The 15,588-nt window shown below is 44.3% G+C and overlaps 1 protein-coding gene across 4 annotated transcripts in view; it reads right to left on the bottom strand.

The window, feature by feature from the left end:
* Positions 1–15,588, bottom strand: part of LOC102932729 — a 152,358-nt gene that overhangs the window by 5,213 nt on the left and 131,557 nt on the right. For all 4 annotated transcript variants that reach the window (XM_043523560.1, XM_043523559.1, XM_043523561.1 and 1 more), the window contains 10 exons: positions 14,415–14,580; positions 13,338–13,522; positions 12,264–12,356; positions 9,354–9,558; positions 7,727–7,914; positions 6,685–6,782; positions 6,153–6,337; positions 4,832–5,034; positions 4,023–4,212; positions 2,621–2,730 (listed from right to left, as the gene is read on the bottom strand). In XM_043523560.1, the coding sequence (XP_043379495.1) occupies positions 2,621–2,730; positions 4,023–4,212; positions 4,832–5,034; positions 6,153–6,337; positions 6,685–6,782; positions 7,727–7,914; positions 9,354–9,558; positions 12,264–12,356; positions 13,338–13,522; positions 14,415–14,580 (1,623 nt within the window). The remainder of the gene's footprint in view (positions 1–2,620; positions 2,731–4,022; positions 4,213–4,831; positions 5,035–6,152; positions 6,338–6,684; positions 6,783–7,726; positions 7,915–9,353; positions 9,559–12,263; positions 12,357–13,337; positions 13,523–14,414; positions 14,581–15,588) is intronic.

Genomic DNA, 15,588 nt, shown 5'->3' with positions numbered 1-15,588 from the left:
TTTATGAAGTTTTAAGAGAAAATAATCACAGGTGGAAGGTAGTAGCAATGACAAACATTTCTGCACAATGAGATGTGGGTGGATTTTCGTGATGCAGGTCCAGTCACAAAAGTGGTGATATGCAACATCAACAAAATCAGAAATGAGCAGGATTCACTGCAGCTTATGCCATGATTTGTTTGGCACGAACATTGCAAATGCACATTTGTGCATCAGATCAGTATGCCATGAGGTCAACTCTGCATTCAGGCAGAACACAAATGTAAGCTCAGGTTCTACTATCTCCTTAAGGAGAGAATTTTAACGTGACAATTTAGCCTCCCAAACAATTCTTTTTCTATGCAGGCATTCAATTGCATGGCTCCTGGCTTGCAAAGTCTCCTGTCGCCCCACATTCTGCTCCTTTGCCCCCTGCAGTTCAGGGCTCTCCTGGGAACCACAGCGGGGATAGGAGTTAGAATGCCGGCAGCTCCTCCGGCTCAGCTCTACAGCTCCCAGCCCTGCACCCACCCACCCCAGCCCTGTCCTCTGGCGGGGCTGCTGTACCGAGCACAGAGATGCAGCTGCGTGGAAGGGCTGGGGTAGGTCAGGGCTCTCCTGGGAACTGCAGCGGGGAAAGGAGCAGAACGTGGGGCCACCGAGCAGCCCCACGCTGGCAGCTCCTCCAGCACAGCTGTACTGCCCCCAGCCCTGTCCTCTGGCAGGGCTGCTTTACAGACGGAGGAGACCCTGAATGAAAGGGCTGGGGGCGGTACAGCTGTGCCAGAGGAGCTGCTGGCGTGGGGCCGCCCGGTGGCCCCACGTTCTGCTCCTCCTGCGTCTTTCCGGTACGCTGTACCAGCTATAAATATCTTGCTGGTATGGCAGACTGTACCGTACCGCCCTACTCGCACTGCTGAAGAGATGTAAGCTCCATTTTATCAGTATCACTAAATACATTGTCCGGCAGGTTATTCCCACTGTATTGTCTCATCCTACCCCTTTAAAAAAGTTTGTAGTCATTAGAATGAATTCCTGACTTGGCATATTTGTATTCCTGGCCCTTGTTTTAATGATGTATGACAATGGTACATTATCAGCAAGTCAATCTTTTTATTACTTTTTCTGAATGGGATAGGAGTCAAACTGACTGCAAGCAGCTCACAGAGTTCAGCTAAAGTCATCTATAGATTCTTCCTGGCGGTATTCAGCACTCCAAAGATGCTGTGTGGCATACAAATAAAATGTAGCAATCAATAGTATAAGCAGAGTCATTATGACATCAACCACTTAAAAAGGTCATGCATGCCTCCCTAGCTTGTTTACGGTATTACAAGAAGTTTCTTATATATTGTGTTAAATTGATTATTTTTACTAACTCAAGTTGCCCAGGTGCTTTTGCATTTGGTGCTAATATGTATTCTTAAATACAGACGCTCCCCAGGTTACACAAGACCCGACTTACGCAAATCCGCACTTACGGAAAAAGTTATGTAAGCTAGAAATAGGCGGGGTTTTTTGGTTTTTTGCGTAATGGTTGGGTATACGTTTCCGACTTATGCAAAATTTGAGTTACACAAGGCATTCTGGAACGGAACAATTGCATAAGTCAGGGAGTGCCTCTAAATGGAAGGAAATTAATAATAAATAAGTAGTTTACATTAACAATGCACCTCTGTCTGTCCCACCATGATATTGGCCATATCACCCATATAATCATCCATCTGATTCTCCAATAGCAGAGCAGAAGTAAGATATCTTGAACCCTTCTGCTATTTGAGTCAGAGTTCAGAAGCCCTGAATTGGAGGTAGATGGTTGCAGTGGTTCTGGCTGTGGAAGTAGATCATAGTCTTGCAAAGGAAGAGCCACAAAGTCTCAGTGGCATCATCTGCTTTGGGTATTTTTTTGAGTAAGCTCTTTAGTAACTGATGTGGAAAGGCCACAGAGGAGTTAATACCAATCAGAGTTGGTGTTCTCAAAGGCAAACATCTTGGCCAGGCATTGTAAGCTTCATTTTCCTTTTTCTGCATTAGTCCTGTAGTACAGCTTATGAGCTCTGCTCATTTTTCCTGGAGCGCCTGCTATCAAATATATATTAGCTAATCACACCCTTGACTAGCTGTATGCCTCGTTTAACTGCACACCTGGGTCCTTATTAGAATTGTGCGCGTGTGGTTGTAGTGGCTGAAAACGCATTCAGTGAAATTGTGTGTGCAAACAACCAATGTGATGTTTACCTGGCCAGAACATGCATTTATTTGCTTCAACTTTCCAAGAAAATTCACCTTCAGGCAGAAACCAAGCATGGAAACTTTCAGCCCAGGGGAAAGATTCCAAAATTTCCATGCATGGTTTCTGCCTGAAGGTGAATTTTCTTACAAAGTTTAAGCACATAAATGCAGTTTTCCCCCAAATATATGTAGGGTGAGTATTTTGGTCCACATTTCCAGTATTCTGTGGCTAACTCATGTGTTCCTGTACCTTCTCACTGTATGATTTTAACCCTTTCAGTAAAACAGAAGTTCTCTGTCACATGTGTATGTTACATGTGGCCCTTTGTGTTCCAAGTGCCACATGTGACCTCAAAAGACAGCTATCTTGCAACAGTGCTTTCTGATAGCAGTGAGATAGCCAGCATACCTGCCAGCTCTGTGTAAATTCCTGCACGCTACCAGCGTAGGAGTGATTGGGAAGCATCCACTCATTTCCAGCTTCATTATCATTGGTACCAAAAAGACCAGCTGATACACCTGGAACCAAATGAAAACAGAGGAAGATAAAAACAGAGCCACAGGAGAATTCTGGTTTTAAAAGCCACCTCTGGCCTTTTGCTGTCCTGCCTAATGGAGCTCAGGTGTAAGGCAGAGGTGATGTGTTTGGGTGCCAGAAGGATGGTATCCCTTGGCAGAGTAACAGGTTGAGGGAGCTATATTGTCCTCCCATGTGATAGCTTTTCACTCTGCCCTCCTGCCGGAGAAAGGAGCTGCCATGACAGAAGACGTATGTCTATAAAGATACAGCTTGGTGCGCTGTAAAGTTTGGGATAGTGCATTACATATGAGTGGTGAAGCCGTGAGTGGGGTATAATCATACCAAAAGAATGAAGCTTTTGTACCGTACATTCATATGCTCCGTTATATCTGACATATTAGACAGAAGCTCTCAGACTGGATTGTGGAGATGGGCTGGCTGGTCACATGGTACTGGCACCTCAAGCTGCTATACTCCATTAAACGACTGGAAAATTATAATAATTCTATGTAAACCAGAGGTGGGGAAACTACGGCCTGCGGGCCACATCTGGCCCGTGGTACCGTCCTGCCCAGCCCTTGAGCTCCTGGCCAGGGAGGCTAGCTCCTCCCCTGCTGTCCTCAGCTCACTGTGCCGCCAGTGCTCTGGGTGACGTGGCTGGCGGGGGGTGGGGGGGGAGCAGTTGGGTAAGTGGCAGGGGCTCCCAGGGGGCAGTCAGGGGATAGGGAGCAGGGGGCGGTTGGATGGGAGGGAGGTTCGAGGGGGGCGGTCAGGGGACAGGGAGCGGTTGGATAGGCCTGGGAGTCCCGGGGGGTCTGCTGGAGGGTGGGGTGTGGATAAGGGTCGGGGCAGTGAGGGGAGAGGAAGCAGGAGAGGTTGGATAGGGAGTGAGGTCCCGGGGGGTGGGGGGTGGTCAGGGGATTGGATGGGTCGCGGGTTCTGAGGGGGGCAGTCAGGGGGAAAGAAGTGGGAGGGGGCAGATAGGGGATGGGGCCAGGCTGTTTGGGGAGGCACAGCTTTCCCTACCCAGCCCTCCAAACAGTTTCACACCCCGATGTGGCCCTCGGGCCAGAAAGTTTGCCCACCCCTGTAAACACTTGCTGCTGTTACTATAGGGACATATATGTCTCATCATATTCACTGGCAGTGTCTTGTGCCATCTCCAGGGCTTGAGGGAAAGGCTGATGCAGGGCAGCCCGTATTCTGAAACCTGAGGTTTCTAGAATTCAGAGAGAGAGAAAAACAAATTAGAAGCAGAAGGGAATGGCTATGCTGAATGTTTAGTACTTACCATGATGCCATCCATCCAGTGTAACAGTACAAAGATCATAGTGAAAGTTGCAGGAGACAGAGACTCCATTCTCGTTCAATACTTCAATTCTGTTAGCTGCTTTTCTTATGGTGATGCCGTTCTTTTCAAGGGACTGATCCAGACTGAGGCAGTTCTCTTCCATTTGGGAAAAATTGTACATCTTGTATGTCTATTTTAAGATAATGATAAAAATGTTCAGGGTAATTAACTTAGGATGGACCTTGCACGGTGTTGATTCCCCTGAACTCCCCAATGAAGTTCTACTTTCAAATATCTGAAACATAACTTATGTTAGAAATGGCAACTCCTGGTTATTGGGTCAGCTCACAGTTTGCACATTTGCAAATGGATGGTGCCATTTATGCACAGCCCCGTGTGGAGGATAGTGTGAAGCTCCTAAGGGAGCAGTGAAGCACAAAGCCTCCCAGGTGGACACAAGCAGTGAGGTATAGCTTGTTCCTCCAAGCGCAGGTGCTGTAGTTCTTCCTGGCTTACATGGGCCATGCTGGGGAAAGGTTCCTTGAGCCTTCTCCATCCCATGTATCCACATATGGGCCAGGCAGAATATAGTCCAGGATTTATGGTATTAGTTTCTCTTATTGAGGGCTACTCCCTTTTGCTGATATATTAGTGGGCTTTTCCTATCTTTGCATTAACTTATGTGAGCCACTGTATGCTAAGTCTGAACTGCAGATAAATTCAGGGTTTGGCTTCTTTGTCAAAGTGCAGTGATTTCAGTGTTCATATTCTCTTCTGGAAAGGAATGAAGTTTGAATCTCCCCTCCTACCTTGAGTCCTGGGTAGATATCAATGGTAGTCTGGTTCATCTCCATGTGCAATGATCTCAAGCCACTACTCTCCTGGTTCAGCACTACAGTAAAGGTATTGTGAATAAAGTCCTTGGCAAGTAGCACACTGCACTTCGATGTCAGATCATACATTCTTCCATCAAAAGTCCTAAAGTGCTTGTTGCCCATCAGCACAGCATGATCTGGAGGATGATATTGCAAAAGCAATGTCACTGTGTTGTTCACAGAGCTCGATGGGTGGCACTTATTAACTGCTTGCCAGAATCAGAACACCTTCTTTGCCTATTTGTTCTCAGGAAACTTTCTAAGATATTCATCAGCATAAATTCTAAAGCAGTTACAAATTGTCCCCTATCAGCAAATGCATCAGTTTCCTTATAATTATATACCATGCTGGATCCCAGTGTCCTGGAACTTTGGGAAGTATGAAAACAGGATCCAAAGTTTACACCTGAGCCCATCTCTTTTTACAATCTTACTGCTAAATATACATATTCTTATACAGAAAGCAGGAATAAATATTAAGCGTGTGCCTCAAACAGAGGAAAGCCAGCAAAATCAGAGATAAGACTGGGACTTTCACAGGTGCTGAGGTTTCAACTCCAACTGCAGTCAATGGAAACAGTGGGTGCACAGCATCTCTGAAAATCTTACATCGGAAGCCCCCTTTTAAAGCCCTCCATTCTGCCCAGCTGTTGGAGCTAATGAAGCATGAGATATACTGTTCAAAAACTGTTTCTGGAAGATATGTTGTATACTAATTGTTGGTCAGATGTTCAATGAGGAATGCTCCTATTAGCAATGCTCCCTATCTAATGCGGTCTCTGAAGTGTCTGCATCTTGTGCACTCTGAAGTTAACAGGAGTTATGTCATTGACTTCAATGAAATTAGGATCAGGCCCTCAGTAGGAGACCCAGATATTACCTCAGCCATAATGCATACTCTGAGACCTCATCACAATGGGATGTAGGTGAGATACAGATATATTCTACCTGCTCATTCCCCGTTTCTCAACATAGTGATGTTATAAAACAGCTTTTCTGCACGGTATGTAATTTAAAAAATAAGAAAAATTCTCATGGAAATTTGCTGGAGCTGAAAGATCGCAAAAATAGCTTATTTACTGGTAGGTGACTGTTATTCTACCAAAATATCAGTCTACATAAAATACCATCCATAGAAGTATGGTGTTAATTAACAACCATATGCAAAACTTAACTAGTTATGCAAAATTCTGTCTGGAGCTCAGAGGGGACTGGGACCAGCTGAGAAATATATTAGAGCTGTCAAGGAACTTACATTCAAAGGGACTCTCCATCATCCTCTGTTTGATTCTATAATATTCAGCTACTGGGTTGATGTTGTAGAGATCCCTGAGGGGCCTCATTAGCTTTTCTTCAATGAGGTAGTTAGTGATGTTTGCCAGGTCCACAGAGTGGTCTCCTTTAGGTAGCATTGGCAGTTTCACTGCCATTGAACAGTTCCTTTGGGACACAAATGATTCACTCATGTTACTACTGGTGTTAAATTGATTCAATGCAGTTAATGTATCAAATGTTATAAAATGGGAAAGAAAAATGCTACTTAAGGCTGAGTGTACCAGAGTTATTCTATTTGCTGGTGGATATTTATTCTCCGAGGTGGAAAAAGCAGGCTATGATAGTAGATGATAATTTATATTGTCAATGTTAACTGGTATAAAGGGTGTCCAAGGACAGTTGCTTGGTTCTCTTCCCTAATACTGTAACTTGATGTGAAAAACAAATATGTAAATATCTGTTTAGAAGACTATACTGCAGTGTAAAGCTTATCCAGGAATATCCACTGTTACCTGGCTGAAAAACTGTACAGGTTTGATAAAGGCTTTCGGAACTTGCTCACAGCTCTGGAAAACTTGGCTTCTGCCCACCTCAGCATCTGGTGTGTTGCCTAGTGGGGAACCAGAACAGCATATTATAAAATCAACTGTGACATTAACGTGGTTTTCGGACCAGCCAGAACGTTGCTTTGATATCAAAGGACTAGCCACAAACACTCAATCCTCCCTCACATTTGTCACTTGCCTGACAGCATACCGTCCTGTTATTTAGAGGTAGCTGGTGAATGAGAAGTTAACCATGTTAATATCAGAGAGAAATACAGCCTTCCTATGATGATGTCATTTAACATGAACCAACACTTCAATGAGTTGACGTGCTACAGTTGCTAAGGCAGAGGATTGAGATCTCCATTATATGCATTGGTTCTGCAGCACAGACAACCTCCTTTAAACAGTTTTAGGTATATCGTACCTCTGAAGGGCCCCAAAGCTATTTACAAACTATAGACTGACAGGAATTACACAGGTAGCTCTGGGGTGGGAAGACAGTAACCGTGTGGACGACAAGCACACTGCTCGTGGTGTCATTTTGGCCAAAGACACCAGAGTGACACACCCTCTAATATGAAACATGTCACTGAGATGCCAGGCCACTTTTTCAAAAGTAGCAAACAGCCATACCCACATATTAGCAGTATGTGCACAAAGCAGGAAGGTGAAAATCTACCTGTGCAATTTGCATACACAAAAATGTTGCTTAAAATTTTAGGTGCAATTTTAGTAGCTAGTTTGAGAGGAGGTTGAGGAATATGACCCTTGATGTCCACACAGAGCAGACAAAAAGCTTGAATTTTATTAAGAACTCATGTGAACAGCCCCAAAACAGAAAGGGATCCAATGATGGCATCTACCTTGAAAAGATGCAGGGTGAATCAGCCTGAGTGGGACCTGAACCAGACGTGTATGTAGAGAGACTCTCGGCATTTCAAAGCTGATGCTTAGACCTGTAAGCCATCCCCTCTGATATAAAAATGAAGCATTGTTTTATACTAACCATATCCAAGCCTGTTTTCATGGCTCTTAATGTCACCTGGATTGGTTCCATTAACCATACATCTTTTACAATACTGGGCACAAAAGCCTGGATTTTCTTCATATATGCCTCTGTTTTCTCTTGCCAAACATCGTCCAGTGGCTTCAAAGTCACATCATAGTAGGCATCCTTCAGAGTCGCTAATGGCTCTGAAACAAGTGTGAAACTGACCTTAGCAAATAGATTTCAAAGTGGTCCCCAGCTGTACTTCAGGACAAAATCGTCACTGCCCCAACACAGGTGGAGGGTGAGAGTACAAGAGGAAAAAAAGGGGATCTTTCCGTGCACAGGAGATTGGAGCTTTAGTCCTTTATCTTCTGTGCGGGACAGGCTATTGAAAACAGGTATGTCCCTGGTCCACCTACATGCCTGCCAGCATCCAGCAGCAGACACTGAGATGGTGGGGAGCGCATGCTGCTTTTTCAAATCCACTGTAAGGAATGTTACATAACATGCTTTCCCTGGGCTCCCTCAGTCTGTCCCCATCTGCTCTGCATGGGCAGAATGCCTCAGCGCCTGGCTGCTCTACTGTTGCAGCTCTACCTCCCACCTTGTCATCCTCCAAGGAGGAGCCAGGGGACAATTTGGTTATTATAACCAAAAGCACAAATACACATTGAACTTGAGTCCAAGGACAAAGCCCGGCTATTGGCAATAGGGGGACAGATGACATTCCGTGACTTTGGTAGAAGTTTTCTCTTGTGCCATGATGAAGGCAGTTATTAATCACAGTTTAATACAGTTCACTTGATTTTCCTCTATTAGTTTGACTGCAAATGTCATCCATCTGAAACATCATGTGAACGGCTAGCAATGGAATGGGCCAGCAGCATGCTAACGACAGAACAGGTACGGTGCCCAGAATCTAGCTAACACAAGTTCCTCAATTTAATGGTCCTTTGGTTTAAATGCCAGGCGGGAGAGGGAGGTGGCATTTTTCATCATGTATTCCTTGACTGAGGAATCTGCTGCCAGTCTTAAGCCTTGTCTACTGTTACGCAACTTCTGCTACGTGAATAACATAGCTGAAGTTGATGTACTTAGATCTACTTACCGCGGGGTCCACACTATGCTATGTCGACAGGAGACACTGTCCCGTCAACTCCCCTTGCACTTCTCGTTCAGGTGGAGTACAGGAGTCGACGGGAGAGCGATCTGCGGCCGATTTAGCGGGTCTAGACCTGCTAAATCGACTGCCGATGCATCGATCGCCATGCATTGTTCCCCCGGTAAGTGTAGACAAGCCCTAAGTGTGACAGAGCCTAGATTTACTGACCTTCAGGGCATGAATCAAAGACTATACTTGTCGTCCAGGATTTCATTAGAGGGTTTGTTAAACCAGGGTTATTTGGCAGCTTTTTTATTGTGGCAACTGGAGAAATGATCTATGTGAATATGGATCCAGTGGAGTTTGTATAGATATTTATAAATAATCTATCAGAGCCCATTGTCTAGCTCAGCACTTTTTCATAGATCAAAATAAAACCTATTCAGCATCTTATTTACTCAGTTTGCTAGCCCCTGCTTACTTTCTGCACTGACCTCACCCTGTGCAGCATACCCCCTGGCATTAGATCGCTCTGCTTACTTTTCAGTTCATTTTGCATTTGCTGGACAGTGTCTTGAATTTTTTCCAAGTAAAGTGGGAGGTTGTTCCTCAGGGTTTGCCTGATTCCACTCTGCTTCCACATCTGGGCGACAGCTTTCCCCCCATTTTGGAGGATTCCGGCAACCTCCTGGGAGGCTTTCAAAGGCCAGCCAGCTGCTTCATACAGGAAATCAATTTGCTGCACCTGCAGTGGGCCCCAAACAGCAAGAAATGTAGAAATATGCAGTGATCTTTAGCAAACTTTTGGAGCCTGTTTCCTGCGACAATAATCAGCGCTCTGGAGCTTCAGGACTACCATGTCTTTAGCAGCAAACCTCACAGATTTCCCATAATGCTTTTGTGATGAATGTGGGAATTTTCTGTACTATTTGTATACCCTATCTGTATGACTGTGTACCCATCATCTTGGCATCACTACCGATGGGGGGTGTGGGGGGGGAGAATTGTTTTTTTCCCTAGGCATGGGAGATCAGGTTTTGTATGTGAGACATACAAGCACTAGAACTGTCTGGGCTGGAATCAACACATTTGAATGGAAGATCCTACAGAAACAATAGGAACCCCAATGACCAAAAATGACCACTTAGCTGCAGAGGCAGCTCTGGATGTGAATGCAGCATGGCTGTGACTGGCGAACAAAGACAAGAGGTGTCAGGTGTCTGCATTAAGAGGAGCAGGGTACACAGGCAAAGAGCGCTCCTTGAACTGGGAGACAAAGGAGACAACGCGGGCGAGGATGCGATCAGGGGAAGTAGAGAATGGCGACACCCTCTCTTTCACCAATAGGAACCATATCCTAAGCCTGACCCTCTCATGCTAACCCAAAGACTTTGAGATTCTGCATGCCAGGTGACTAATACAGTGTTAGCTCATATTGAAGAGCCTATCGGGTGTAGATGCAGATATACAGAGTAGTGCACCCTGAAGGTGTAAAAAAAGCCTCCCACAGGAACATGGCCTGTCTGGGCTCACTGTAGGGAGTCAGAGAGAGACGCAGGGATTGCTGGTGCCCAAGGCCCAGTTTCAGACCTGTGGAGGCTGTGGACCTGCCCCTGTGGGACTGTGGGGACCCTTGGAGTCTGGCATGCTAAAGGGATCACTCCCAAAGGACTGGCTGCAGGCTGGCACATAGACCAGAGCCTGTGAATCTGTGACAGTTTTGTATCTTTCTTGCAAGATTCCTATAGAAAAGGGCTATCTGATTTATTGAAAACCCAAGGCAGGTTTATAGGACCAGATCCTGAAAGGTACTGAGTGCCCAGAATTCCACTAAAGTCTTTTGGAGATGAGGTGGATCAACATCCCTTAGGGTTTGTTACGTAGACAAGGAACCTTTATAAGGCTGGAGAGTGCTTTTCCTTTATATGAACAGCAGTGTCCAGAAAGGATGGACCATTTAATAGTTCAAATTAAACAAAACAACCAGAGTTAATACAATGGTGTTTAATTTGTATTAATGACTGTGACCAAAAGCAACCCTGGATTCACGCCCTACACACTATTGCCATAATCTTTCTACAAAATATGCCTTGTGAGGTATCATTTGAAAACTAATAATTCACTGATCAATAATATCATGCTGAAATGTAGGTTGCAATATTATATGTAAAGTTATAATCCCCCCCATATGATGTTGTTAGCATATATTCAAACCCACATAGCCCTGACTAGGCAGAAGTTGGTTAAACAGTCTGTCCTAAACAAAGGCATGTGTGTTTACCTCAGTTTACATATAAGTAGTAATCAGAGCCCTTGAGACAGCAAGAGAGGGTACATCAGTTTTGCAAAGATAAAGGACAAGCTAATGCCTCTAGCCAGGTGTCATCAAAGTTGACTGTAAATCACCGGTCAACTGGCCAGGAACAGATTGATCTGCATTTTCACAAACAAGCTCTTTCATCACGAGCCTCCATGTCTCCATCATCACAGCAGAAAGGAACTTTATCTAGGGGTAACCCTCAGGAAAATGCATTTAAAAGGGGGACTGGACTATAAAAGTGAGGGGCAAAAACTCCCCAGGTAGTCAGTCGTGTTCCCCCTCTCCCCCACCCCCCCCCCACCCCGAAGAAGACAAAGGGACCAGCCTGTTGACTTTGGAAGGGATCCTGACATGAAAATTTGCTGGGAACATGTGGCAAGGATTTTATCTTGAACCAAGAGTAATTTAAGTTTTAGCTACTAGAAAATGTTCTATCTTTCTTTCTCCTGTAACCATTTTTACTTTAATACTTTGTACTTGTACTCACTTAAAATCTCTCTCTTTGTAGTTAAATGAATTTGTTTTGTTTTTATTCAAAACTAATCCAGCATTGTGTTCAAACTGAACTGTTTGGATAACTCCAGTTAAAGGAGCAAACTGCTGGATATTGTCCACTTACAGGGGCAATGGACATTTAATATCTGAACTGTCCAGGAGAGGACTGGACTGTGAAGAACACACATTTTTAGGACAATTTGGGACTGGGAGTGTGTTGGGATCACCCTGCAAGTAGTAACCCAGGCTGGTGGAAGCCAGAGTGTGATGGAGTGTTGCTGACAAGCTGCTGGGGTCAGAACTGTTGATCCAGAACTGCAGCTATACACAGACCCTTAGGCTGTTACCTGCATGCTGTTAGGCTGTTGGTGAGTGGACCAGCTTGGGAGCTACACCAGCAAAGTGTTGTGAGACATCCAAGATTACAGGGCAGGTGGTGAGACAACGCTTCACTGGTCTGTATTGCACCCCACAATGACCCCTTCCCAGAGAATAGCAAGGATATTTGTTGCACAGGATTTCATGGTGCTCTCAGGTATACTGCATGACAGAATGGGACCATCCTGCATTAGGTGATTTGGCCATTTTTAAGATGTTTACAATCTTTAAGCCAATTGGTCATGCTCATTACTTACTGATCTCCTGAATTTCCAAACAGATTCATCAAACTTCTTGATCTTCTCCAGGAGTTTGGCTTTAAGGTGGGACCCAATTTCATTAAGTTTATACTGTGAAAATATGAAATATCAGGATTTTATGATTTAGGAACCACTTGTCCTGGGCCAAGACCATTAAGAATCTAGTCAAACTCCAGCAGAGTTTCCTTGTGGTTGAACTTCCATTGGGGAAACAAGCTGCACATTGCTCCAAAAGGGCGCAGCCTGGGCTAGAAAGGGGAATAGGAGAAATTTGCTGACGCCCCAGCTCTCTGAAGACTCTCCTCCTTGCAGCACTCCTATGGAGCTGTGGTGGGAGATCAGAGGCTTGGGCACTGAACTAGGATTCAGGAAACCTGGGTTCTATTCCTGCTGGATGAAATTGGGAAATTTTGTCTGTCTCTTCTATTTATACTATCAGCTCTTTGGGAGCAGGGTCTGTCTCTTAGTATGTTTTTACCTAGAACAAAGCGGACCCAGCTGAGATCAGGGCCCCTAAGTGCTATTGTGATACATATAATCTCCACCCTTTCCCCCAACAGATACCACACAGGAGGCAGCAGCAGAAACCCTACCTGCCCTCCACAGAGGTGAATCTTGTAATGCCAGCGGCCTTGCCGGTGCAGAAAGGCATGTTTTACATGTCCCTGCAGAATTTGGCGCATTATCTTCTCCCAGTAATACTGTCACATATATTCTATATTCTCCCTGTGGTCTGAGCACAGAGCTCCCATTGATCTCAGTAGGATTTTTGTGCTGGGACAGCGTCCTTACTGTCTAGCTCTAGGTGGGTTGATCTTTTCAACTCCACTTTTGGCAAGACTCCCCCCCTCCCCCCCCGCAAATGTTGACTCATCCCAGATATAAAAATGGTAACATAATATATATGGTTATGAGGGAAAAATCCCAAACACCTCTAATGTGCTACATTATTGGATACAATCCACTAATGAAACCCATCTGGAGGATGTTCCACTAATTTGATGAGGTTAAGAAAATATTCTATAGCTCAAACTGCAGCACTACTATCAACCGCTGCTAAAGGCATCTCACCTCAACTTTAACTACTGGATCTCCACAACCATGAGCCACCAAGCTCAAGCTCTGGTTAACAGCAGTTAGCGTCAATTGTCCCATTCTTTCTTGCCTTACGCCATTAACGCTGAGATAAGTGTTAATGGTAGCCATCTGTTGTCCATCAGTACATGCAGTGAGCTCTACTCCTTCCTCCAAGTCCCCTAGGAGAGTAAAAGGAGATATTCATTTGCACAGACAACATTGACAGGCATTGGTATTTTAAAGCCCAGCTTTATAATTAATTGAATAGAGTGGTATTTATGCAATAGCGATAAAGGTTATGTCCTTGCAGAGAGAAGCAAGGACTAATGAGGAGAAATGTCAAATCAGCTTAATTATTTGCGTTTCTCCTTTTGTGTAACTTGTATATACTTTACACTAAAAGCGTGGAGGCTTTTTGAAGCATTGGGTTAACATAATAAGGTGACATTCTCCTCTCAGATCTCCATAATGACTCTTGTGCTCTCCCTTTGACTTCCGCAATCTTTCACTCACTCAAATCCTGCGTAGGTCACAAATGAAAATGTGTTGGGCAGTCTAATCACTCATTCATCCCCCCAAAAATGATTGTATGCAGTAGTGTCACACACTGATCCATTTCCTGCAAGAGCATACCAAGAAGGGAGGACTGAGGTGTTGCATGGCTTTTGCAGGCATTTCTCACAGTCTCTACATGCACAGGTTCTGAGTCAAGCCATTTCTATCAACCCTTGATTTGCACATTAAACCCCATGTAGGCAAGGGGAGGATCAGTCACTCGAGACAGTGTTTCAACTACATCACCACCTATTCAAATCCAGACTTGGTTGGGAGTTATTCACAAGTCACTACCACCCAGCCTATATTAAATGAGTTGTTGGGCTCCGTATACAGGGTCCATATAGTGAAAAACTATCATCATAATTGGCACCCTTGTTGATAGGCTCAACTCCTCGGATTGAATGGCAATGAAAACTGAACTGAGCTGGCACTCTTTCCTCTCCTGTGTGTGCACAATGCAACTGGCTGTCAATCACAGCTTATTTTTATAAATTGCAGCCCTTATATACTTACCCTTTACATATCCCATGTAATATTGATGACACTCCTTTCCTTTAGAAGCAGTTACTTTTACTTTCTCTTTTTGATCAATATTTCCCTCCATCAGGACTTGGCTTTGGACAGCCGAGGAAGTAGCAGTTCCTGTCAGACCTAGCCAAATATCCTCAGATGCTTTTAGCTGCATTCATAAGAAGAAAAAAATAGATGTTGATGCAGAGCCAAGGCAAAGAATAAATGAAGCAACATTCAGTGATGATGTCGGAATGCAAATGGATTCTACATAAGACTAGATGGTAACTGAGATATTTTTCAATGCCTGTGCTTTACGCACAAGAGATCCTGTGCTGAAAAGCTCAAGCAATAGGATAATTGACTTGAGACAGAACAATTTGATAGCAAAGTGGAGTCAATCAATTACAGCATTGCAGATTGTGCCAGGCATGTGGATAATCTTTTAATGGTGGCAATGAAAGAAACACTGATGATCAGTTACTTCCTATACTGCCAGCTTGTGCCACTCATTCCCAGTGCATGTGCAGGAGTATAAAGCCCATATGCACGAGCTGAGTTTCCCACCTTTAATATCTCTTCTTTTGATATAGTTCCTTTAGAAGAATGTCCAAATCATTAAAATATTTCAAGTGGTAGCTAATGTTGCATAAAATAATTATGGTTAGCTATCAGTGTTCCTCCCAAAACATGCTCAGCAAATATCATGTGTTGACCTCAATGCTTTTCTCTTCCCCATGAGCTCCTCTATCTTACTTGCTATCTACAAGTTAAAAGCGAGAAAGGAAGGTGTTTGCCTGACTGATGATCATAGTATCAGGCAGTTCTCCATCTCTCTTGCAGAGACCAATGTTGTTTTCTGGCAATGGACCCTTTGTTTGAGTCTAACATTTTGTTTCCCCATGAATAAAATATGCTTGTTTTTGCGAAGATCCCATTTTATGCTTCACCAACTAGGCCAGTCACTTAACCTGCAGATACTGAATAAAGTAGCAGGCTGTGGAGACCATTTAAAAAGCATAATACACACTCCAGTAGAGGTATACTTACTGCATTTGTCACCAAAGTCTGCAGTTGACTGGTCTTGGTACTCTCTTTTCTCTTGTAGTCACACTGCATCTACAGTGCACACCAACATGGTAAAGGGGTTTGCTACCAAAATCAGGAAGCAAACTCC

This window comes from Chelonia mydas, chromosome 10 (genome assembly GCF_015237465.2).
Source record: "Chelonia mydas isolate rCheMyd1 chromosome 10, rCheMyd1.pri.v2, whole genome shotgun sequence".
NCBI classification, from domain to species: Eukaryota; Metazoa; Chordata; order Testudines; family Cheloniidae; genus Chelonia; species Chelonia mydas.
This window is presented reverse-complemented; position numbering and strand designations above follow the sequence as displayed.